This window comes from Cuculus canorus, chromosome 8 (genome assembly GCF_017976375.1).
Source record: "Cuculus canorus isolate bCucCan1 chromosome 8, bCucCan1.pri, whole genome shotgun sequence".
Lineage (NCBI taxonomy): Eukaryota > Metazoa > Chordata > Aves > Cuculiformes > Cuculidae > Cuculus > Cuculus canorus.
Window position 1 is genome coordinate 32,226,683 of NC_071408.1, and position 24,448 is coordinate 32,251,130.

General features: G+C 45.4%; 1 protein-coding gene across 6 annotated transcripts in view; it reads right to left on the bottom strand.

The window, feature by feature from the left end:
* MCOLN3 (mucolipin TRP cation channel 3) overlaps positions 1-24,448 on the bottom strand; it is a 27,424-nt gene continuing 2,976 nt past the window's right edge. For 2 of the 6 annotated variants that reach the window (XM_054073147.1, XM_054073148.1), the window contains exons 3-18: positions 22,021-22,085; positions 19,970-20,104; positions 14,712-14,846; positions 13,858-14,096; positions 12,250-12,417; positions 11,096-11,249; positions 10,134-10,218; positions 9,958-10,054; positions 9,220-9,319; positions 7,318-7,430; positions 7,097-7,246; positions 4,908-5,009; positions 4,674-4,796; positions 3,890-4,096; positions 3,396-3,525; positions 1-1,924 (exon numbers count right to left, since the gene is read on the bottom strand). In XM_054073147.1, the coding sequence (XP_053929122.1) occupies positions 1,905-1,924; positions 3,396-3,525; positions 3,890-4,096; positions 4,674-4,796; positions 4,908-5,009; positions 7,097-7,246; positions 7,318-7,430; positions 9,220-9,319; positions 9,958-10,054; positions 10,134-10,218; positions 11,096-11,249; positions 12,250-12,417; positions 13,858-14,096; positions 14,712-14,846; positions 19,970-20,051 (1,905 nt within the window). In that variant the 5' untranslated portion in view covers positions 20,052-20,104; positions 22,021-22,085 and the 3' untranslated portion in view covers positions 1-1,904. Of the gene's footprint in view, positions 1,925-3,395; positions 3,526-3,889; positions 4,097-4,673; positions 4,797-4,907; positions 5,010-7,096; positions 7,247-7,317; positions 7,431-9,219; positions 9,320-9,957; positions 10,055-10,133; positions 10,219-11,095; positions 11,250-12,249; positions 12,418-13,857; positions 14,097-14,711; positions 14,847-19,969; positions 20,105-20,835; positions 21,878-21,940; positions 22,086-24,448 lie in introns of those variants that run through there. The other 4 variants (XM_054073146.1, XM_054073149.1, XM_009556301.2 and 1 more) reach the window with 4 other exon arrangements.

Consider the following 24,448-nt stretch of genomic DNA (forward strand, 5'->3'; position numbering starts at 1 on the left):
TGGAAGTGTTTATTGTAGCGCATTTACAATGTGTAAACATTCAGACAGAACATGTTTAGTGTCCTCCACCTTTGTGCACAGCGTTATGCATTGTCGCACATACCTACAGGATTGTGGCTCACAAATGCAAATTATCCACGCTAAGGCTCCCCTTTGGTTTTCTATTCTGCTCAAAGACTGAGTAGAATATATATAGTAAATAAGGCATCCATTAAACAATATCACAGTCAACAAAGAATACAGAGTCAGTTGTCAAAGCTGAACTTGTATAAGATCTAATGTTTCAAACAGCCACTGAAAGTACCATGTTATTGGGTCAGTAGGAAACATCCAGTTTCCAAAGCATGGAAAGAGAACAACTCTCAGAGACACAGCTATTAAGCATATCTGTATTTAACTTAGACTTCAGGTTTACTTGTGTACCAGTGGAAGGTTTCAAATAAAAAAACCCCAGATATTTTGAAAGTGCTTTCATCGGACTTCCTTTAAAAACCCAAGATCAGCTCACTGCAAATGTGAAGACTATAACTGATCCGACCCAGGCTGGATACAGGAGAACATCTGCATTTCTCCACTCAGCTCCTGCCTCAGACCCCAGTTCTGACCTGGCACATCCCTGACCTCTCTGAGCAGAGACCATCACTTAACATTAAGTGGTGCTTCTGAATATATAAGTATTTAGTTTATTATATTTATAGAAATATGCAGCATTTAACCCATAATAACCCTTATCCTGGGCTGCATCCAAAGCAGCTTGGCCAGCAGATCAAGGGAGGAGATTCTGCCACTCCACTCCTCTCTTGTGAGACTCCACCTGGAGCCCTATGTCCAGTTCTGGAATGCCCAACATAAGAAGGAGATGGAACTTTTGGAACAGGTCCACAGAGGAGGCCACTGAGACAATCCAAGCGCTGGAGCACCTGTGCTATGAGGACAGGCTGAGAGAGTTGAGGTTGTTCAGCCTGGAGAAGGAAGGCTCCAAGGAGACCTTAGAGCAGCTTCCAGTGCTGAAGCAGGCTACAAGAAAGCTGGGAGGGACTTTTGCAAGGACATGAAGTGATAGCATGAGGGGGAATGGCTTTAAATTGGAAGGGAGAAGATTTAGATCAGACATTAGGAAGAAATTCTTCACAATGAGGCCCTGGCCCAGGTTGCCCAGGGAAGTTGTGGCTGCCCCATCCCTGGAGGGGTTCAAGGCCAGGCTGGATGGGGCTTGGAGCCCCTGATCCCAGTGGGAGGTGTCCCTGCCCATGGCAGGGGGTGGAACTGGATAGGCTTTAAGTTCCCTTCCAACCCAAACCATTCTGTCATTCTATGGTTTTTAGTTTATGCTCTCAGCTGTATTTGAATGGCTTGTGCATCGACTCACTGTGATGCCTCCAGAAAAAAAAAGTTACGATAAATGTCATAGTTTAGTTTCTTTTTAGTATGAGTGTAGATAAACACAAAATGCAGAGGGCTCCAGGGTGAGCTCTCATTCACGCAGTGCCACGTCAGCCCTAGCTGGATAATACTAGCAGTACCAAGGGCCCGGTTGGCATTCAAAGTTGCAGTTGTCCAGCACTGCTTCCACTTATCATCGAAAGTTACTGCCAATTCTAGTCTACTCATACAACGGCCAAGTCTCTGAACACAGACAGCTTTTTAATGCCCTTTGCATTCTAACGCAATTCAAGTGAGGAAACCACTAGAACAAATCTAATAAACCCCAAGCCCCTGAGCGAGCAGTGAGAGGGCCTATTCCGAAAGGCTGTACATTTATCAGAAGCTTCTGCCACAAGGCCTACATCGGTTTTTGAGAAAAGCAAATTCAGGCTTTAGCTATAAGGTTTCCCACCGATTCTACTGTCAGGTTCTTCAATGTGTGCTGCTTTAAATCCTCCATGATACACTCCCACAATCTGTTAATGATGTCCACTAGGACCTGTACAGGAAAGGAAGGGGGGGAAGTTGTGAGGCGTGGGCATCAAAATAATAGTTTCATTGTACAAGGAACCTTAAAAAGGCATCCAAGCTATTTAATTATTAATTGACATACATAGGTAAGAAACTGCTATGAACCACTATGAAACATTCTGAAAGTGTGAAAGGATTAAGAGAAGCCTTGTGTGTGTCCTGCAGGGCCACAGGACTGTTTCAAGAGCAGAAGCCATAGAACTGATAACTCAGCATCCCACTCAAGATGCATATTTATTCCTCCAGATCATGAGTTTCAAAGTAAAACCAGAAGGGCACTGTCCTGAGCCAAAGGAGCAATGTCCAGTGCTTGCAGGCAACTGCAAAGTCAGCCCTTGCTCTGGCTTCCAGAGAAAGAAACACACCGTTTCCAGTTTGGAACACTAACAGGCACAGCATGTGGATGAAGGCATTTTGAACCAATAGAATATAATTAAAGAGTAGGTAATCACTTCAGGAAACAAGGCTCTGAAACCAGGTACTTGAATGGCTACAGCTGGTTGAGTCCAGGGCACTGCTGGCTGCCCAGTGCTCCTGACGAACAAATTGCTGGAGAGGTACTAAGTTTTCCAAGTGCTCTTCTGGAGTCCTGATTCCCTGCCTCTAAGTATTACATCCCCACCCCTTCCTGCCTCATGTTGGGTTTCTCGCCTGGTTAAACTAGGAGGTGTGTGCAGAAAAGGAAATATTAACCTTGCATTGCCCTTTGCCCAGCAGCAAGATGCCATGCTCCGCTCCATCCCATGTTTTCAAAAAAGGCACCTGGTCTGAACAGCAGCTCTCCGCTCTGGACTGTCTGACTGCAGGCTCCGTTCTCTCCCTGCTCCCCAAAATGCCCCCTTTCCTTACCCCTCAGAAATACATTCTGTCTGGCACACAAGAGTAGAGCAAACCAGAAAAGCCCAAGACCAAGGAGCTGCACATGCTTTTGATCTTTTTAATCAAGCTGCAAATATCTTAAGGCACCTCCACTGAAGGGACCCTTCAGCAAGCACGGAGCAGAGTTGCTGCCAGGCAGGTTAAACATAAACCTGAAGAAACAAAACTTCAAATAACTGAAGCATTAAGGTCTCCATAGTGGAAGTTAGGCAATCCTTTCCCAAGCGCTGTGATAATGTGGAAGCATTCAAGAAACATGTAGACATGGTGTTTTGGGACATAATTTAGTGGGCACGGTGGTATCGGGCTGATGGTTGGACTGGATGAACTTAAAGGTCTTTTCCAACCTTAATGGTTCCATGATTTCTTAAACTGCATGCTACCTTACTACCTTGGCAAGCTGACTTTCTCCCCAAGTTTCATGCCTGCTACCATTTAAGTTAGGACTCCTTCCCACACAAGGTATCATTAAAAAGATGATGCTGAATGAGTTCAGTGAGTCCTGACTATTGCAATTAGTACAGGAGGTGTTAATGTATGGTTTTAATGTAGGTACGTACCCTTACAGCAACAGAAGAGAGATACAGAGCTCTCCTCCTCTAACCGATACCTGCCAGAGTTTGGCGAGTCTTTGCACTGCGATATAAATCTCCGAAGCTCTGTCTCCGGAAAGCCATCCTGCTGGTAGTGCTAAAAATTGATATTTAGTTAAACCTTCAGCAGAACATAGCCACACAATAACCCAAATCATCCCCAGACCACTTTTCAGACACTGCTTAAGCCCAAATTTAGAGGATTCAGAGAACCGCATATGCAATTATTGCTTTTTAGTAGACATTTAGCTTCCTCTGGGGCAGGAAATCAGATAGGCTTGTAAGAAAAACTGAAACAGGGAAGGACTTAAAACTTCTTATCATATCTCTGCACCCTCAAAAGTAGCCGTTATATTTATTCAGTAATTTGGCATGCACTGTAAATCAAAATAACGAGGGGGATGAGAGTCTTGACAGCCCCAGTCTTGCACTTTTATTCCAAAGGAAGGGTACATGCTTACCTTGACAGTTTCATACGTGTCTGTAATGAGTGCAATGAAGAGACTCAGCACCATGTAGATGAACAGACTGATGAAGGAGTAGAGGTAGATCCTACTGAAGAGCCAAACCAAGTAACTTTTCTGCTGCATTTTTGCAAAGGTGGCAAACATGTCATCTCCATTGATCAATGAAAAAAGACATTCGGAAACCATGTTCAGAGAGCGAAACTAGAGAGAAGGGGAGAAGCCAAGGACATCCGTCACAGCTTTATTTGGATTTGAAGACTGTGTGTGACATGAAGAAGATACGCAGATGACGACTGGCTGCCTTGGATCTCTTTGGATGCCCAGAGTATGAAAAGACGCACACAGTAAAGCATTTGAGGTACAAGGAAAGCTTGTCACCTCCTGTACACAAACACATTCAGTTCATTCACCTGTAAACTCCTGCTGGAGCAGGGAAGCCAATTTAATGTTTAAAAGGGATAAGGAGAAAGTCTCCAAAGTTTTATTCCAACACCAATGTTCTGCAAGACGAAAATCATTTCTCAAAATACCAGCATGTGAGAGGGAGTCACGGCAGCTTCCACTTCTGACTCACAGCTTTCATAACTCAAGGAAAGTCTGATTGAGTCATAGCAGTCAGACCTCCTCAAACAGAGCAGCATCATGGTGAAGATGCACTATTTTTATAGTAAGGAAAGCCTTGACATGGGAACTTAGAAGTCAACAGTAGTGATCCCTCTTTTGGTTGGAAGCCATTCTATTATTCAAGTTGTCTTTTTTCCACTTTAAGTTATCTTACCTTCACATGGTATGGGCCCAGCACAATCCAGCCACAGAAACAGTAGCCCAGGTAGATCATAGCAGCGCAACAGCAGAACCTCATCACGTTGGGTAACGCTGCTCGCAGCGTTAGGATGAGAAGCTGCACAGAGCAACGCCAACAGTTAGAATGCAACCAGCTGTTTCTTCCATTCGCCTTATAGCAACAAACGGAATAAATACCAACAGTACAAAGATCCCAGGAGATCCTTACATTATACTTCTGAAAGAAGCCTAGGTAGCGGATAACTCCGAGCCACACGAGCATAGTGGATGTTCCGAGGAGTATGCTACAGACATCATAACTTGTCAGGCTCTAAGCAAAAAGAAGGGAAAAGAAAGAATGAAATTAAAAATGAAGTTTTACAACAATTGACAGGTTTTAAATTGCAGCTCTCATTACTACAAAGATCTGTTAAGAAATGTTGTTTTCCTTGGCAATCTCTCCCGTTAAAAATGAGTTTGCATTACAGAGCAGAAGTCTTACCAAAGAGTAAGGGCACTTTCATACGGAACCAATTTTACATGCTTTTCCATACAGCTGTTTGTAAAACAGATTCTGACATGAGAAGCTGCGTTTGCAACGCCAGGACTGCAGGGAAGCCCCCTCTGCACTCTGACCCGCAGAGCGGCACACCAAACACATTTATGCTGCTGCCAGACCCGTGGCAACTGCTTCTGGAATTCTGCAGTGACAGTTCCCCCGGAGTGGCTTGGGAATCTCTCAACTGCATCCCAACAGACAGTGTGGATGTGACTTTACAATCACAGAGGAAAGAAGGTTCTTCCAATATGCAGGCAAAGCCCATTTTAAAACACAGCACAGCCTGTCAGCAGAGCTCCGATAAATACTAAGGAGGATCTTGTTTGGTAACTGGGAACTGTGAGGCGTAGAAAGTTATCAAGGAGAAGACTAATTAGCTTCTAATTTATTCTAACCGGAACTTCATTTATATTTTATTGGCACTTGACTGTTTTTTTCCACCTCTACTCACTGGCCTGTTTTCATCCACATTAGCATAGACCTTACTTCCTGACCTGCAGCTCTGCTCTGAAATGGATCACGAAAGCTGACTTGAGTAAGAAATGTTCACTATTTTCTGGTTTTATTCCTCTAATAATTGGCTGATCTTTTATATTAGCAAAATTCATTTACAGCTGGACAAAAATACACATTTAGGCTACTTTATGCAAACTTGTTATTTGGCCATTAACCTTCACACAGTAACATGGAACAAGATCTTGTTGTTACGGTCCATGAGGCTTGCAAAATTCAGTGAAGTGGACCTGTAGTGAGAGTTTTTAGTAAAATACTCTTAGGGAAAAAAAGTATATAAATATGTGTATGTTTATAAATACATATATATATAAGGTACTGGAATCCCAGATGCTGTATTCACTCCAATCTTGTTCTCATCTTCGCTTCTCCCAAAGCAGGACGGAGTTATCTCTTATCTTAGCCAGCTTCCTCATAGCTTCTTTCTACTCCTAATAGCTGAATTTATAGTTCCTTAGGTAAGATATGGTAATTTGTACAGGGCCTTTATGATAGGCAAACTGTCACCACGTGGATTTCAGACCCACCCTTTCATCCCTGCTATCCGAAGTTTGTTGTGTTGCAATGTCACACAAAGTCTGCTACAGATTTGGTGAACAACATCATCTGAATATTAAAGTGCTTCAGGAGAGCATCTTGTAATAATTTTTCTTCCCTAATTCTAGCTGTGCATAATATGCTTTAAAAAAGGGGTTTATTTTCTGTATCAAGTTATTTTAGAAATAGGAGGCTTAGAACCCAGCTGTGGCTGACTGTCATGTACATGCTGGAAACCAGGAGCTGGGAAAGCAGCAAAGTGATGTTTAAGGAGAGAGTGTCTGTACTAGTTAAACACTTGTTAAATGGGGAACAGAAAGTTAAATGCTAAGTTTTTTAAAACTCATTAAATAACCAAATATAAGTGGTCCTAAACAGGGAAGAGAAGAAGTCAACAATCTCGAACTTTCAGAGCTTGAGTTCATTTTATTCTTTGCAGTCTCAAAAGAGCAAAGAGATGAACACCATCCCTGGAGGCGTAAAAAAAAATGCATACATGTGGCACTTCAAGACATGGTTTAGCAGGCACGGTGTGGTTGGGCTGACTAGATGAGCTTCGAGGTCTTTTCCAACCTTAACAATTCTATGACTCTAAAGATAATTAGAATTCTAATATCTAGTGATACCTGGAGTTTTTAAATCTTGTAACTGGAAACAACACATCTCAGTTATAATTCCAGAGGAGAAGACAAAGTTTTAACATTCCATGCCACTCAGAATCAAGTACGGCCACCCCAAAGTCCTCCAAGAGGTTTAAACCCAGATAGAAACAACCTGCTTTCTTCCACCTATCATGGCAAAAAGCTTACCTTGGCTTGTATCTCCATCTTTAGGGTTGATCCAACAATAGACAAGACATCGCTAACCATAATGAGGATGTACCATCCATTAACAAATTCCATTTGATCACTGAACGATACTTCTTTCTTGTAATAATATAGGGAAAAGCTTACAAATTCCTAGGGGAAAAGAAAAAAGTTAATCAGATTCACACAAGACATGAAGGCTTTCCATGAAAATTTATACCCACCCTTTGGAGCTGAATTCCTTTAACCACTGATCGTGTGCAAAGGATCAATGAGGCCACACAAGTCAATATAACAAAAGCATCGAAGATCATCATGTAATGAGTGTTCTTCTGTACTGCAAGAACAAAAATGTGTGTTTATAATCAGACATATTTCATCTTGCTGACCATCTTGTGCACTGATGTAAGAATCAAGTTTTGATGCTAACTATGTTTATACAACTGAATTAAGAAAAATCTTAGCATTTTTCCCAGAAAAGTTTATGTGACATCTTAGTGAGAGACACAAGTTCATCTGCACAAATACCACCCTGGTTAATTTAGGAAGGTTGATACTACACCAAAAACATACCAGAGCGCGAATGCTTCTTACAGCCCTGAAGAACCAGAGGTAGGAATTGTTCGTTTTACAAGCCCTGGAATGGACTTTGAGTGACCCAATTTGTCAAAAATAAAAGAAATCCCAGGAACTTTGCAGTACCTATTTTTTCTTCCAGACCAGTATTTGGCTATCAGATAGGTCTCTGTCCTACAGCAGTGCAGATAATTTCCCTTGCTGCTCACCCAGCCAACACCAACACGGAGCTACCTGTGAGTTCTCCATCTCTTATGTTACTAAAACTCTCATTCTTGATCAACACAAGAAAAGCTAGGGAAAGCCTACAAGAAAGCTTGGGAGGAGAACTTTATCAGGGAGTGCAGGGAGAGGATAAGGGGGAACGGTTTTAAGCTGAAAGAGGGGAGATTGAGATGAGGAAGAAATGTTGCCCAGAGCAGTGGTGGCTGCCCCATCCCTGGAGGGGTTCCAGGCCAGGTTGGATGGGGCTTGGAGCAATTTGATCCAGTGGGAGGAGTCCAATGGGACTGGATGGGCTTTGAGGTCCCTTCCAACTCAAACCATTCTCTGATTCTATGATCATCAGAGCAGCCTGGTATCCAGCCTGTGCTGCTGCACCTGCCCTCTGCTGAGGGCAGCCTGCCATCTGCTGTGCATTTGCAGCACGGCAGCAGCAAAAGCAGTTGCTAAGGAGTGTTTACTGGAGTATGCATTTGCATAAGTGGTGTCTTTTGTGCTCTGTGATGCATTTCATTAAATTCCCCAAAATTAATTCCAATCTGAATCTTAAAAAAAAACAAACACCTTTTTTTTTCTCACTACCATCTCTTCACTACGTAACGCAGGCACAGGAGGGGGGCAAAGTGGAAAAATGGACCTGGGTCACCTTATTGCTTCCTTCAGAAAAAAAAATAAAAAATACATGGAATGTAGAGTCGTGGAAAGCTTCTGACTTACAAAGAGATTCTCTGCTCTAATCAAAAAAGGTCTCAGACAATGTTCTGATCAGATCTAACAGCTGCCAACAAAGGGTGCTCTTGTGAGTAACTGTTTAAGATAGATATTTAACCATACCGTGCATCTCAGTTACACCTAAACACACGCTAAACAATATTTAAGCGACATTAAGAGATGTCCCCAGCCATTCCACTCTAGCAAGCCTTAGCAACAGTGCCTCCTTATCTTTCCTGGTCCTGAAATTAGAGTAAATCAGGTTCAACTTTCCACCACTATCCTGTGTCCTTCTGTTGCCTGGTGCAAGAAAAATGGTTCACAGCCTTGCCTTAAGCATCGAGCAGTGTAAGTTCAGGGCTGAAGCTAGAAAGATGCACAGTGAGGTGGGGAAAAGTTTTGGTTGAACACTATCAATGGTGTAAGGCTTGAACACGGCTAAGGAAAGTAAGGGTGCGTCCCAGGATTTCAGATCAGGAGTTGAAGAACATCAAGTCCTCAGAAAATGAGAATTTATAGTGTACCATAATGCCTCATCTTTTAATAAAAGTTAACAAAAGTTGTGCCAGTGCGGCAAAAGTTTAGCATGAAAATTTGAACACATTCATATCACTTACTTGATCCAGAAACATGCCAGTCTTTACACTCCCTGATCGCTATGTCGTTGTCTAGCCTTATTTTAATTCTTCCACTATGTGCTTTGTTATCAAACACTATCTGTATTAACAACAACAAAAAAAGAAGGGCATGTCTTTTTAAAGTTAAAGCATCGCATAAGTAGCACCCTGTATTGCTAAGCTAATGATTCAGAACAAATCTCCCAAGGGAAAACTTGTTTAAGCTTAAGGTAATTCCAGTTTATTCAAATAAATGCTGTCAAATTGAAAGACAAATCTGGTGAACCATGTATTTGCCACAGATTGATCAGCTACATATTAGGTGAAATTCTTTTAACCTACAGCCTCATTCACCTGATCTGAAAATAACCTTTCCTAGAAGTGTCTTTCAAAAAAAGAAGAGGTTTACGCTTTTGTTACATTGAGACGGATTAGAGCACAAGCCAAGCAAGTGCTTCAGGACCACATCACAAGCACTCAAAGCCTCACCTCCCACAGTCACAACCGGTGGTTATTTACAGGGCAAACTAAGCCATAACAGAGTAATCCAGACACTACTGGGGTGCAGTGGAAGATGTCCCTCCCCAGGGCAGGGGGGTTGGAACTGGACGGGCTTCAAGGTCCCTTCCAGCTCAAACCATTCTATAATTCTGTCATCAATCCATGATGCTCAGCCCTCTTCAGAAAACACCTGCACTGATAGACCAGCAAGAACGATTTCTCGTTTCTTCCACGTACCGTCAGGGTGAAATCATAACAGTCAGGGAGCTCGTGGTGACGAACAGTCTGGAGGTTGATTGCCTTCAGGTTGAACATAAGCTGCACCGCCACCAGTCTGCAATAAAGCTTTGTATTAGCCTTTCAAAGGGAAAATGCATGACTATCCCAATAAGGAGGTGTTAACTCCTCCTCACCTGTGGAAATCCAGAGTGAAATTCAAATTGTGCTTTCCCACTGTCGTGTTGTCTGATGGCAACATTGGCTCAACATACAAGCAGTCTGCAACAGATAAGTACTCACAATAATATAGAAACATAGAATCTCTAGAGTGGAAAAGACCTTTGAGATCACCAACTTCAACTGTACCTGTCGACTACTAAATCATATCCCTAAGCATTTCATCTACCTGTTTTTTAAATGCCTCCAGGAACGGTGACTCCATCACCTCCCTGGGCGGCCTCTGTGAGCGCTTGATAACCCTTTCAGTGAAGAAGTTTTTCCTGATGCCCAATCTGAACCTCCCCTGGTGCAGCTTGAGGTCATTCCCTCTCATCCTATCACCTAACACCTGGGCGAAGAGACCAACACCCACCTCTCTACAACCTCCCTTCAGGCAGTTGTAGACAGCGATAAGGTCTCCCCTCAGCCTCCTCTTCTCCAGGCTAAACAACCCCAGCTCCCCCAGCTGCTCCTCGTAAGACTTGTTCTCCAGCCCCTCACCAGCTTCTCACAGGTCATCACACTCTTTTAACTGTAATCTGCCTTTCCCACTCCTGTGGACAAAAAGAGCTGTTGACTACACCAAGTGAGATAGCACGCTTAAGCGAGGAGCCGTTTGGGAAGTCAGCTGACAAATACATTGCTTTCCCTGACCCGGTAAAGTTATTCATCGTGAATTCATCGGGAAAGCTCCTGAAATCAGCCCATTACATTGTCATCTGCGCAGACGCCTCTACATTTCTTCTGTGGCAGTAGACATAAAGGACTGTTACCTTGGAGGTGAGGGCTAGAGCTTTAGTTACACAGTCATCTACTTGCTAGTTTTGGCTGGTATTAAGTTCAATACAGATCATTTGCTAGGACAATAGAAGACTAGATGTTTATAAGTATAAATGTAGGGTCCCAAAGAACTGATACAATAGATCAGGGTCATTACCAGTCACAATCTCTGGGTCTATATCAAAGGTGTCATTTCCAGGACTGATGGTTCCGTGCTTGTAGAACTGCTGACACACAGCCAGAGCTGTCTCTTCTGCTCCCCTCTTCTCATAAGCGTGGTTTCCAACAGAAATGTTGGGCAGCTGTAAGTACTAAAGTTCAGAACAAACAGACAAACCAACTTAGTTGGCATCAAAGCTGTTAAGAACAAAGCCAGAAGTGTTTGGATCTGTGTCAAACCCCATCTTTTTTCTTTAAAAGGTCACCTAAAGATCCCGTAAACCTACATCACACTACAGCTGAGTTGTCAAATGCTTCGTTCAGTTCTGGAGTCCTCAGCACAGAAAGGACGTGGAGCTGTTGGAGCAATTCCAAAGGAGGCCAAAAAAGATGGTCCAAGGCTGGAGCACCTCCTGTACAAGGACAGGCTGAGAGTTGGGGTTGTTCAGCCTGGAGAAGAGAAGGCTCCGGGGAGACCTTAGAGCAGCTTCCAGTGCTGAAAGGGGCTCCAGGAAAGCTGGGGAGGGGCTCTGGATCAGGGAGTACAGGGATAGGATGAAGGGGAACAGTTTTAAGCTGAAAGAGGGAAGATTTAGATGAGATCTTAGGAAGAAACTTTTTCCTGTGAGGGTGGGGAGGCCCTGGAACAGGTTGCCCAGAGCAGTGGTGGCTGCCCCATCCCTGGAGGGGTTCCAGGCCAGGTTGGATGGGGCTTGGAGCCCCTGATCCCATAGGAGGTGTCCCTGCCCATGGCAGGGGGTTGGAACTGGGTGGCCTTTAAGGTCCCCTCTAATCCAAACCAAACCATTCTATGATTCTAAGATATTTGACAAAATACAGGGTTTGTATCTAAATACCTTTTTGGCATTTACCTGTATCTGAATACCTTTACAGTACAGTATTTTTTCTCTTTACAATCCTTATTAGAAAGCCAAATTTGTTATTTGCAAACCACTCTGGCTCAAAGCCAAGGCCTGCATTTAGTGCAGAATTAGCATATTGATTAGCTTTAAGGATGTTGCCTGAATTACAGCGCTCTGGCAATGGCAGAAAACCTGAAATAGTCAAGATTTCCATCAGGGAAGGTGAAAGAAGAAAAGGGACCCAGCTAAAGAGCATCTGTATTGTATACATGGCAGCAACAATCCTTACCTGGTTTATTACATAGAAAATCTGGTCATAGACATCTGTTTGTGTGTACACAGCATAAGTATCATCCATTCTGTCCATGTACCCTTTCAAGAAGAGATGTTTGAAGGCCACAGTGTTCTCTTCTTTGAAGGCAACCACCATTTGATTGCTCAATCCAAAAACCACCAGCTGAAAAAGACATTTATATTTCCTGTTCAAAGACAAAGTTGGCTTTTGAATTAACATGAGAATCCTGCCCTGCCAACAACTAGTATTTCATCACACTGGTAGACACGTTACTTACGTGGAGGGTACTCCACAACTGGTCAAAAGTAAGTTTGACTTTGGGAAACAATAGATTTTAAGAATGTTCTTTTAACATGTTTACCAGTGTCTTGGCCAAGGACTTGCATGTTCACTAAGAAAAGGATACCATCTCAAGTTCAGGCTACCCATCTACAGTTACACATGCTTTGGTAGCTCAGCCTGACGTTACTGTGACCTGCCTTGGGGAATATCAGTGTACCTCAGCCAAAAAGGCAGAACAGGACTTAACTTGACCCCACTTTCAAGTCCTTTCCCCAGTGCAGAAATGGCAAATTGAGGACAACTCAGAAAAACACAAACATCTCTCCTTCAGATTTGAGTGAAAGGTGCTTTGAGAATAACTGATCAAAACCGTGCTTGGAACGGGATAACCTGTTCGAAAATATATTGCAGTTGTTCATGAAAAGTCAGCATAAAACTCTGCTGCTCTCCAGGCTGGAAAAGGTTTCTAGGAGAATGGGATGGATTGTTTGTGGGAGCTCACAATTCTCTTCACTGACTATTGTTCCAAATCTAATGTCAGGATTGTCGTGAAGGAACTCATCAGAGATAAGACTGAACCAGTAGTCTACAGATTAGGTTTATGGCCGCAATGCAAACGGGATGAGTAGGTTTTGGTAAGGATAACTCAGTTCCAGAGACACCAAAATGCTCTGTGGGCAAGCTTTGCACGCTGGGCACACAGGAACACACCAGCACATCAACGGGGCTAAGACTGAATTACCTAGTGGTAGATTTTCTCTGAAAAAGCTAACGTCTAGGTTCTTCCAGCATCAAATGATAATTGGAGGAGAACATTTCAAACTAAAGCGGCAAGTAAGGGATATAAACATCCTGCCAGATGTATAACAAAGGAATGGCTAGTCCTGCACTTTGTCCCATCGTTCATGCAAACACAGAAAACATTCTTCATACTTGTATTGTCAAGACATCACCATAAATGTAAATCACATGTGGGCAACTCTGAAGGATCATCATCTGAGGCATCAGTAAGATTTTATGGAAGAACTTCTTCCTCCTTAACCACAGAACTTTGAGACAAAGGGTTTCCCATGGCAGGGGATGGAACTGGATGGGCTTTGACGTCCCTTCCAATCCAAACCACTCCATGATCCTATGAAAGGTATCCTTCAGTAGGAGAAAATTATACCATCTGAGCTCTAAGCTACATCTATGCAACTAAGATAGTTTTGCAGCCTATCATCTCCCTGTCCCTGCACCATGCCAAGAATATCATTTGTCACCCACACTCCTTTGAATTTGCACAAGCTAAGAAGAGTCCCTCCTTCCCCAGTTACTCACCTGAACAGTAACCATTGCTATTTTGAGTAGCTGAATCCCAAGTTTCCAAGGTTTCCTGCCTCGGGCCCAGAATTTCTCACATGGGTTCATAAAGAAGAACTTTAACTTCCTTCGAAGCTGGTCTTCCAAAAGTCCCTGCTGTGACAGGCGTCGTTTGTAGCAGTAAAGATTTTCATCATCAGGAGCGCTGCAGCTGCTCACGGCCACTTCAGGATTTTCCATTTCTGTAATGAAGTCAGCTGGAAAACACGCAAGCATGAATACAGTAGCGTCAGATCAGCCTGTGCTGACAACCTGGGCTCTCAACAATGTTTGTCTTCTGTGAAAGGCACTTGCACATTATACTGAATTTAAGACCTTCCCAATCATAGACTCATAAAGGTTAGAAAAGACCTCTAAGATAACCCAGTCCAACACAACTCCACCATGCCTACTAAATCCTGTCTCCAAGTGCCACATCCACACATTTTTTGAACTCCTCCAGGGATGGAGACTCCCCCACTGCCCTGGGCAGCCTCTGCCAGGGCTTCATCACTCTCAGTAAAGACATTTGTCCCCAATATCCAATCTAAACCTCCCCTGGCACAACCTGAGGCCCTTAAAATATCACACATGTTCTGCAGGACCCAAAGAAACAGTTGAATGAGCTCTTAAACCTGCAGATAGGCTGTCAGGACATTTCTGTAATAGTGGAATTTCTGTCCCTTTGGAATTATGGAGTCACTTGCTGAAAACTTCTTCCTCTCTCACTTGCCAACAACATCATATTTGCAAGACACCCTGACTCATTTCCTTCTGCATCCAGAAGAGCACCAAAAGCCTCTCATGAGTGTTCACCCTTCTGGAAAACTTACCTACTTCTGTAGCCAGTAGTTTTCCCTGCTGCCCAGTCCCTGAAAGAAAGGGAATTTTCAAGACAGACAGCATTTTTCTTAGACATGAGTATTCGCATCGTTTGCTCTTGGAAATGGAGACACAGCATTGCCAAACTGCAATTCAGATAAATCACCTGAGCGCATTAAGGTGTCATTTAGTAAGATTATATCTATTTCCTCAGCCATAAAGACTGAATGCAAAGCAGCGGTGATCATGAAGGAGATAAAAAGACCACAGGCAATTGTATTCAGGCGTCATACTGAGCCAAAAAGGCTCACATTTGAGACGAGAATGAGGGGAAAGATTAGAAGTGAACCTTCTAAACACAGTTTGAGACGCTACTCTCCATAGTATTGAACAAGTTAACCTGTTACTAACTTCACTGACTCCCAAACACAGTTTAGGAAGTACTTAAGAGGTAGCCAAGAGTATTTATTTCGGATAAAAGATTAACATTAATACCAGAGGAGACAGCTGAGGTTGTGAATAAAGTTAAAGATGAGCCATAAGAGACAAATGAATTTAATTTGCACAAGAAAAGTTTCTTATAGAACGCAAACAAGAAATCATCACCAAGATTAAAAACACACAGATCATATCCATGCTTCTCAAGCAGCCGTTGCACACGCCAGAACACAAGTCTGTTTCCAGATATGATTCAAGATCATAGAATCATAGAATGTCCTGAGTTGGAAGGGACCCACAAGGACCATCCAGTCCAACTCCTGGCCCTGCACAGGACACCTCAACATTTACACCGTGTATCTGAGGGCCTTGGCCAAATGCTTCTGGAATATTGTCAGGCTTGGGACCGTGACTGCTTCCCTGGGAGCTGTTCCAGTGCTCTAACAACCTCTGGGCGAAGAACCTTTTCCTAATGTCCAACCTAACCCTCCCCTGGCTCATCTTCCTGCCATTCCTTGATACCTTGATATGTCAAGATACCTTGAAATCTTAGATATGTACGATTTCTTCAGCTCAGAGGACAATAAAAGTTTTGACTCAGCTGTTTAACTCTAAGAACAGGCCCATAAATATGCTTTAAAAAATAACCCAGCTCCCGTTTTACCAGGTCTCCACTGTCCTGTGGGATGCACTATCCGGATTTCCACTCCCTTCCTTCAGGTGATAAACCATTTCCTACAGGTGATCGACCATCCTGCCTGATGGGAAGGAACGCCCAGGGTAAAGCCCAGGTTGTGATAACTGCACCCCCTCACCAGTTGCTTAATTTGTGCTGTGAGTGAGCACCGGTAGGAAAAGAGAAGGTGAAATAAGGACAAGGCAAACCCAGGGAGAGAAGTACGTATCAGTTCCTGGGTACTAATACAGGCTGGGGGACAATGTGATTGAGAGATCAGTACAGGCTGGGGGATGATGTGATCGAGAGATTAATACAGGCTGGGGGATGATGTGATTGAGAGATCAATACACGCTCAGGGGTGATGCGATCAAGAGGCCAATACAGACTAGGGGATGTTGTGATTGACAGAACAATATAGGCTGGGGGACTATATAATCGAGAGATCGATACAGACTAGGGGATGATGATAGAGAGACTGATACAGGCTGGGGGGACGATGCGATCCAGAGATCGATACAGGCTGGGGGGACGATGCGATCCAGAGATCGATACAGGCTGGGGGGACGATGCGATCCAGAGATCGATACAGGTTGGGGGACGATGCGATCCAGAGATCGATACAGGCTGGGGGACGATGCGTGGAGAGCAGCCCTGCCGAGAAGGTCTTGGGGGTTTGAGTAGATGAAAAGCCCTGCTCTGAACCTGCAAATTTCCTGCCAAAGGAAGTGCTCGATCTAAACAAAACTAAACACTCGGGATCTCGCATTATGGACCCGAGAAGATGCTCCAGGCAAACCCAGCAGCAGGCTGAGTTCCCAGGCGGTGTCAGCCCCCTTCCAGCCTCCCCAAGGCTTCACACCCCCCTCCCAGCGTACCTGACACCGGCACCGCCGCCGCAGCTCCTGCCGCTCCCGGGGCGGCGCCGACACCTCCCGGAGCGGTCCCTGGAGGGAGGGGCAGGGCGGGGGGGGGGATGGGGGAGAGATCGGGGGGAAGAGATGGGGGGAGAGATGGGGAGGGAGGGGAAGGGATCGTGAGCGGGGGAGAGAGATGGGGAAGGGGGAGAGGTGGGGAGGGGGACAGGTGGGGAGAGAGATGGAGGAAGAGATGGGGAGGGGGGAAGAGATGGGGAGGAGGGGAGAGATGGGAGGAGGGGAGAGATAGGGAGGGAAGGGATGGGGCGAAGAGATGGGGTGGGGGAAGAGATGAGAGGGAAGAGATTGGGGGGGGGGGGCTCCAGCGAGGACAGGGCTGGGGGGGAGGAGGGGGCAATGCTGGGAAGGGGAGAGTTCGGGGGGGGGGGCAGGGCGGGGGGGGCGGAACTGGAGTGGGGGAGTTCCGCAGAGGGCTGGGGAAGGGGGTGACGAACAGACCTGGGGGGCACTCCGGAGAGGGCAGGGCTGGGGGGGCAGAGCTGGGGAAGGAGCAGAGCTGAGAGAATGGGGGTGAGGGTGGGTCTGGGGGAGCTCCAAAGGGACAGAGCTGGGGGATGGCTTGGCCAGGAGCAGGGCTGGGGAGGGGCTCCAGGAGGGGCAGGGCTGGGGGGGGATCCCATTTCCCTCCTGCTCCCAAACCTCCCTACTCTACACACACTTCCTATAGAGCAGTGCTGGGCCCAGGTTTATTAACTTAAGCTTCTGCATCGGGAGATGAAAAGGTGATGTGTGTGTTATAATGACCTCTCCCTCATCCACAATGAACAAAGCCTTTCTGGTCACAGAGTTGTGGTTATGAAAGGCAGCCAGTGGTGGAATGAACTGAGTGGAATGATGGACATGCTTCAATTATTGCACTGAGTTGCTATTAAAGTTATTAACTAGACCTCAAAGGATCATGGAATGGTTTGAGTTGAAAGGGACACTAAAGCCCACCCAGTTTCAGCCCCCTGCCACGGCATATCAGGGCACTGTTTAGTAGGCACTGTTGTGTTGGGCTGACAGTTGGACTTGATGATCTTAGAGGTCTTTTCCAACCTGAATATTTAGATGATTCCACTGGATGAGGTTGCTCCAAGCCCCATCCAATGTGGCCTGGAACCCCTCCAGGGATGGGGCAGCCACCACTGCTCTGGGCAATCTGGGCCAGGGCCTCCCCACCCTCACAGGGAAATGTTTCTTCTTAAGAGCTCATCTCAATCTCCCCTCTTTCAGCTGAAAACCATTCCCTTTGTCCTCTCCCTGATCCAGAGCCGCTTTCCTGGTGCCCCTCTCAGTCCTGGAAGCTGCTCTAAGGTCTCCCTGGAGCCTTCTCTTCTCCAGGCTGAACAACCCCAACTCTCTCAGCCTGTCCTCACAGCAGAGGTGCTCCAGCCCTCAGACCATCTTTGCAGCCTCCTCTGGACTCGCCCCACAGCTCCACGTCCCCCCTGTGCTGAGCACTCCATGCTGGACACGGGGCTCCAGGGGAGAGCTGAGCAGAGCGGCAGCAACCCTCGCTCGACCTTCTGGTCCCACTGCTTTGGACGCAGCCAAAAACATGACAGATGTGGAATACAGATCTTCCTATTGCCAAATCGCATGGAATCACACAACCCTCCTGCCCCGCTGCCACAGCCCCCAGCGCCGCCTGGCAGCTCATGGCGAGGAGGTGCCGGGGTGGGAGGGCACGAGGGGTGGCTCTCGCCTGCCGCCGCCTACAGCCCCCAGCATGCTTTGCTCCACACGTGCAGGGGTGCCTGGCGCCCTCCCGCGCACAGCATGCTGGGATTTGTAGTTTCCAATCAGCACTGCCGCCCGCCTGAGGGGAACCCACCAATGGCGCGGGGGCGGGTGGGAAAAGCGGGCGCTGATTGGCTGCCGGCAGCGTCAATCCCGGCACGTCGTTGCCCTGACAACCGGACGCCAGGCAGGTACGGGGGGATCCATAGGCTGGAGGGCAGGGATGCCCTGCGGAGGGACCTGGATCCATGAGCTGGAGGGCAGGGATGCCCTGCGGAGGGACCTGGATCCATGGGCTGGAGGGCAGGGATGCTCTGCAGAGGGACCTGGATCCATGGGCTGGAGGGCAGGGATGCCCTGCAGAGGGACCTGGATCCATGGGCTGGAGGGCAGGGATGCTCTGCAGAGGGACCTGGATCCATGGGCTGGAGGGCAGGGATGCTCTGCGGAGGGACCTGGATCCATGGGCTGGAGGGCAGGGATGCCCTGCGGAGGGACCTGGATCCATGAGCTGGAGGGCAGGGATGCCCTGCGGAGGGACCTGGATCCATGGGCTGGAGGGCAGGGATGCTCTGCGGAGGGACCTGGATCCATGGGCTGTGACCAATGGGACCAATGTGTCCAGGTCCCTTCAACAAGGCCAAGTGCCAGGTCCTGCACTTTGGTCACAACAACCCTGTGCAGCTCCAGGCTTGGGGTGGAAAGCTGCCCAGCAGAAAGGGACCTGGGGGTGCTGGGCAACAGCAGCTGAACGTGAGCCAGCAGTGGCCCAGGTGGCCAAGAAGGCCAATGGCATCTTGGCTTGGATCAGCCATGGGGTGGCCAGCAGGAGCAGGGAAGGGATTGTCCCTCTGTGCTCGGTGCTGGTGAAGCTGCACCTCAAATCCTGGGTTCAGTTTTGGGCCCTTCACTACAAGAAGGACATTGAGGGGATGGAGCGCATCTGGAGAAGGGGAATGGAGCTGGGAAGGGGCTGGAGAACAGGGGTACTCAGAGCAGCTGAGGGAGATGGAGCTGTTTGGTCTGGAGGAGGGTGAGGGGAGACCTCATCACTGTCTGCAACTGCCAAAAGGAGGTTGTAGCGAGGTGGGTGTTGGTCTCTTTTCCCAGGTAACAAGTGATAGGATGAGAGGAAATGTCCTCAAGTTGCACCAGGGGAGGTTTAGACGGGATATCAGGATAAATTTTTTCACCAAAAGGGTTCTCAGGCACTGGAACTGCTGCCCAGGGAGGTGGTGGAGTCCCCATCCCTGGAGCGTGCTGCTGAGCACTCCGTAGCCAGAGGTATCAATTTTTTGCCTGTCGGTTTGCCCTGTTACTGTTTGAGATGGTGCCCCTTCAGCAGCCCCGAGGCAGCACGCTCCGGAATTCAGCCTATTGCACAACGAAAAAAGTCTCTGCTCCTTTTTGTCTCCAGTCTGTCCTTTGGCGAGCTCACACGATGCCAGCCAGACCTTGTATTACGAAAGACCAGGAACAATCACTTTCTCCATACCTCTCATGATTTCATTGCCTTCCATCATATCCTCTTCAGTCTGGGCTAAAAAGAATTGTTGTTTATTCCTGGTACAAAACATGTTCCATATCTTCAGCCGTCCATGTTATCCCTTTTCCCATTGTATTTCTCTGACTGGAAGAAAAAGGAGAAACAAAATACAATGATTTCTAGTGTTTTAATGGAGTTTTCTATTTTGATCTCTATGCCTTTTATTAATTTTTAACCTAATTTTCCATTCTCATCCCAGAGCCTGTGTCTACCTCTGCTGATTTCTATCAAATATCAAAACCTACGTCTGGTTCAAGTTAATTTAATGAAAAGTACGTCTGAAATCAGGTATTTATTAGATATATATTAGATATATATTAGAACCAATCATTTGCAAAAATCATTTGGCAGTTGCTAAAATATCAGCTTTACTCCCTACAACTTAGACAATGAAGTTGTGTCCAGATATGCACAAGCATTATCAATAATACAAATTTTAGGAGTTTATATTATTCTCTGTAAAGTAGAATAAATTTAATTAAAGGGAATGATATATGAATTTTTTTGAGCGATGAGGTCCTTCTCAAGATGGTATTTTTAACAGGTTCCTAAATATTATACAGACAGAAATGTGATTTTTTTAGTTTGATAGTGGCAACAACAAAAAAAGCAACACGTTGTTTATAATTTCCTGGTAGCGCTTTTCTTAACTGGGAGTGCACTCAATTCTTCTGTCATTCCACACCATAGTAAATTACTGTGCTAAATTAGTAATGCACACAAGCTTGACCTTAAATCATTCAATTGGGCAACCAATAAATCATTCTGTGTCCTCAATTCAGACAGCATCGTTTGTAGTACTGATAGCTCGTTACCTTTCTCCTTTTGCAGTACCTGGAAACTCCACGGATTTGCTTGATAACTGTAAATGTTTCAGTACATTAAATAATTAGGAGAACACTCAGATCTTATTTTCTCTCCCAAGCCTAATGTTCAAAATATTACCAATAATCCAGGCTCCAAAACGGCAGAGTTGTCAAATATTTACTTAGGCTCCGCCAATTAACCAATGTAAAACTGTGTTCTGCTGGAAAACTGCTGAAAAACGAGACTGAGCATTTGTGATGAAGTTTTAATGAAATGCATCGCCTGGTTTTTAAAAATAAAACGCATGGCAATGTTTATAACAATTGATTTCCCAGAGCTGTTCCTTTTTGTAGGTTTTGTGCTCTGAAATCTTTTAATTTAGGTTGATTTAAATGTTGTTTCCAACCTCAAGTATAGAATCATTAATTTAGATAAGCATTAATGGAAAGGCATAATACATTGCATTGACCGGCAGAGAGAGTTGGGGTCCTTCAGCCTGGAGAAGAGAAGGCTCTGGGGAGACCTTAGAGCAGCTTCCAGGGCTGAAAGGGGCTCCAGGAAAGCTGGGGAGGGGCTGTTCACAAAGGATTGCAGTGACAGGACGAGGGGGAAGGGTATAAACTGGAGAGGGGCAGATTTAGACCGGACATTAGGAAGAATTTCTTCACCATGAGAGTGGTGAGACCCTGGAACAGGTTGTCCAGAGCAGTGGGGGCTGCCCCATCCCTGGAGGGGTTCCAGGCCAGGTTGGATGGGGCTTGGAGCCCCTGATCCAGTGGGAGGTGTCCCTGCCCATGGCACTGGTGGGACTGGATGGGCTTTGAGGTCCCTTCCAACCCAAACCATTCTATGATTGGATATTTCTGGATGAATAAGCACATTGAAGTCAATTCTAAACAAGCAATATAGAAATATCCTTAAGATGGTAGGAACTACCAACAAATCAAAGGAATTATCTTTAGTTGTCATATTTTCAGACAATCCTCTAAAACAGACACCTTTTTTTTCATGCTTTTCTCGAAAGGATATGGTAATTTGTTTAAAAAACTAGAGACTAAAAAAAAAACCAAACCCCAGATCCCTGAAGAAAGAGACAACTTCTGAAAATATTACCTTTTCTCTTCCACATGAAGAACCATTAGGATTTTTGATTCTTATTTCTTTTTTGGAAAAGGAGGGGTGCCCTTCAGTACCTGTTAGAAAGTTCTCGGAGCACGTTGTTTTCCTGCAGGGAGCATCTAAGGGTTGGTAACATCATCGTGTGGAAAAAATCCAAATTTGCATGCTTTGTAAATAGCCGTGGGCTTAATTCTGCTTCCAGAAAAGTCGTTAAGTTCTGCCTTTGGAGGCCTTCTACGTTCTCGTACCGCTGACAGCCATGTGCCCACAGGATGACAAATGGGCAGAGGTGATAGGGTGTTATGGGTATGGTAAAAGGAGATAATTAATTTGTACTTTCCTGTCTGCTCTCCAGCTGGGGAGGTTCTGTGCATGCCAGGTGGAACCATGAACAGTCCTACTGGTTGCTGTATTCATCTGCAACCCTTCAGCAGGGAAACTTTTTGTATTATTAACTTGGAGTCTTGTGTCCAGTTCTGGAATCTCCAACATAAGAAGGAGATTGAACTTTTGGAACGAGTCCAGAGGAGGCTACAAAGATGATGCGAGGGCTGGAGAACCTCTGCTATGAGCACAGGCTGAGAGAGTTGGGGTTGTTCAGCCTGGAGAAGAGAAGGCTCCGTGGAGAACTTGGAGCAGCTTCCATTCTGGAAAGGGGCTCCAGGAAAGCTGAAGAGGGGCTTTTTCAAAAGGCCTGGAGTGACAGGACAAGGGACAATGGCTTTAAATTGGAAGGAGGAATATTTAGATTAGACCTAAAGAAGAAATTCTTCAGGATGAGGGTGGGGAGGCCCTGGCCCAGGGTGCCCAGAGCTGTGGTGGCTGCCCCATCCCTGGAGGGGTTCCAGGCCAGGTTGGATGGGGCTTGGAGCCCCTGATCCAGTGGGAGGTGTCCCTGCCTGTGGTCTTGAAGGTCCCTTCCAACCCAAACCATTCTATGATTCTATGAATCACGCATAGAGATACACTCACTCACCAACACTGCCTTCACCTGCATCGGTACAGTGCTGTGTGTTCCTCTGCACTCGATTCTTTCCATAAAGGAGGAGGAACTGTGTTACTGGGATACAATTTTCAAAAGCTTTAGCTGTTTTTGTAGGCATGATATACTGGAAGTCAGCTGAAGGAAAAGGGATGTTTTTACTGGCAAGTTATTGTACTAAACATAGGCATGTGATTATCTCAGCCCTGTCAGTGTTTCCTCTATTCATGTGACTTAGAGTTTAGGTGACTTAGGAGAAAGCACTCAAAATTTCCAAGTTGGCTTTGTTTCAGCTTAAAATTAGCAAATGGTGAAGTAAGGCAACGTGACTGTAACATATATGAGAAGGTTTGTATTGTCCTTCAACTCATTTCTAAACCAGCTGGCCTCTCCTCCTGTCCTGGAGGGCTTTCTCTTTTATCCAGGTTGGCTTCAAATTAGAGTAGTCACAGAATCCAATTATAAAACAGGTCACAATTTTATTTTTGCTGTAAAATATACAAAGAAATGGATAAGAAATAGCTTTGTGCCTTTCCCTTTTTTTAAATAAGGGACGATTAGCCTCTTTTAACCATCTGAATTGACCCGTACTTGAAGTTATTTAGCCCTAAGTGTTTCAGAACTATAAATAAAGGATATTGTTCAGTGTAGAGGCTTCTTTGAAAGATTACAGCTGGGAAAATATATTGGATGTTAGACACAAACATATTGTCTATGATTGTAGTCCTGTATTTGACCAAAGGACTGTAAGAATGAGGCCAGAAAACACTCCTTTCTCCTTACTTTCATTATACCTGACTTGAAGGGTTTTTTACTCTTCAGAAAACATCTCTTGCAAGGCAGAAGTTTCAGAATTCTGAAGCATTAACCTGTTTTGCATTGGTATTCCCAAGTCTTTTTGGAAAAAGCAGATTAAATTGCTACAATTCTTCAGGTGGATTACTAATGGGGGCTGGGTTTTGCCATAAGAGTCAGAGAAATGCACTGATAGCCCACGGATGGAGCTCATCACCTGTGATCTGCAAGATCCAGGGTGACAGAGAAAAGAGCTTGAGGACTTAGATCGTATTTTTCTGTTTTGGTTGCAGTGAATGAGAAAAATGCGTAACTGTAATAGGAGTGTCAGACTCTGCTCCCATTAAAGTCAACAGCAAAATTTACCTTGCATTCATGGGAAGTTAACATAGATCCCAAAAGCCAGGCTGTAATCCATGACCTCTATCTTGCCATTAACGGCCATCTCCAACCTAAACTTCAGCTTGGAAGCTGAAATATTGCTGGCTCCTGGAGCATTCCAGAACTGCGTTACCAAACAGAAACACACTGTTCCTCAGTCTGGGAATGAAAGGCCATCCCAAAGCCAGGTTGGCCACTAACATTGCAAACACAGAAGCCACAGTATGTTTGCTTTAAGGTTCACACTGTTTTAGACCTTCCAGTGGGAAAGCCTCAAGCTAGAACACTTACTTTCTAACTCCCTATTTCACCTTGAGCATCACGACAGTAACTGGGCTGCTCAC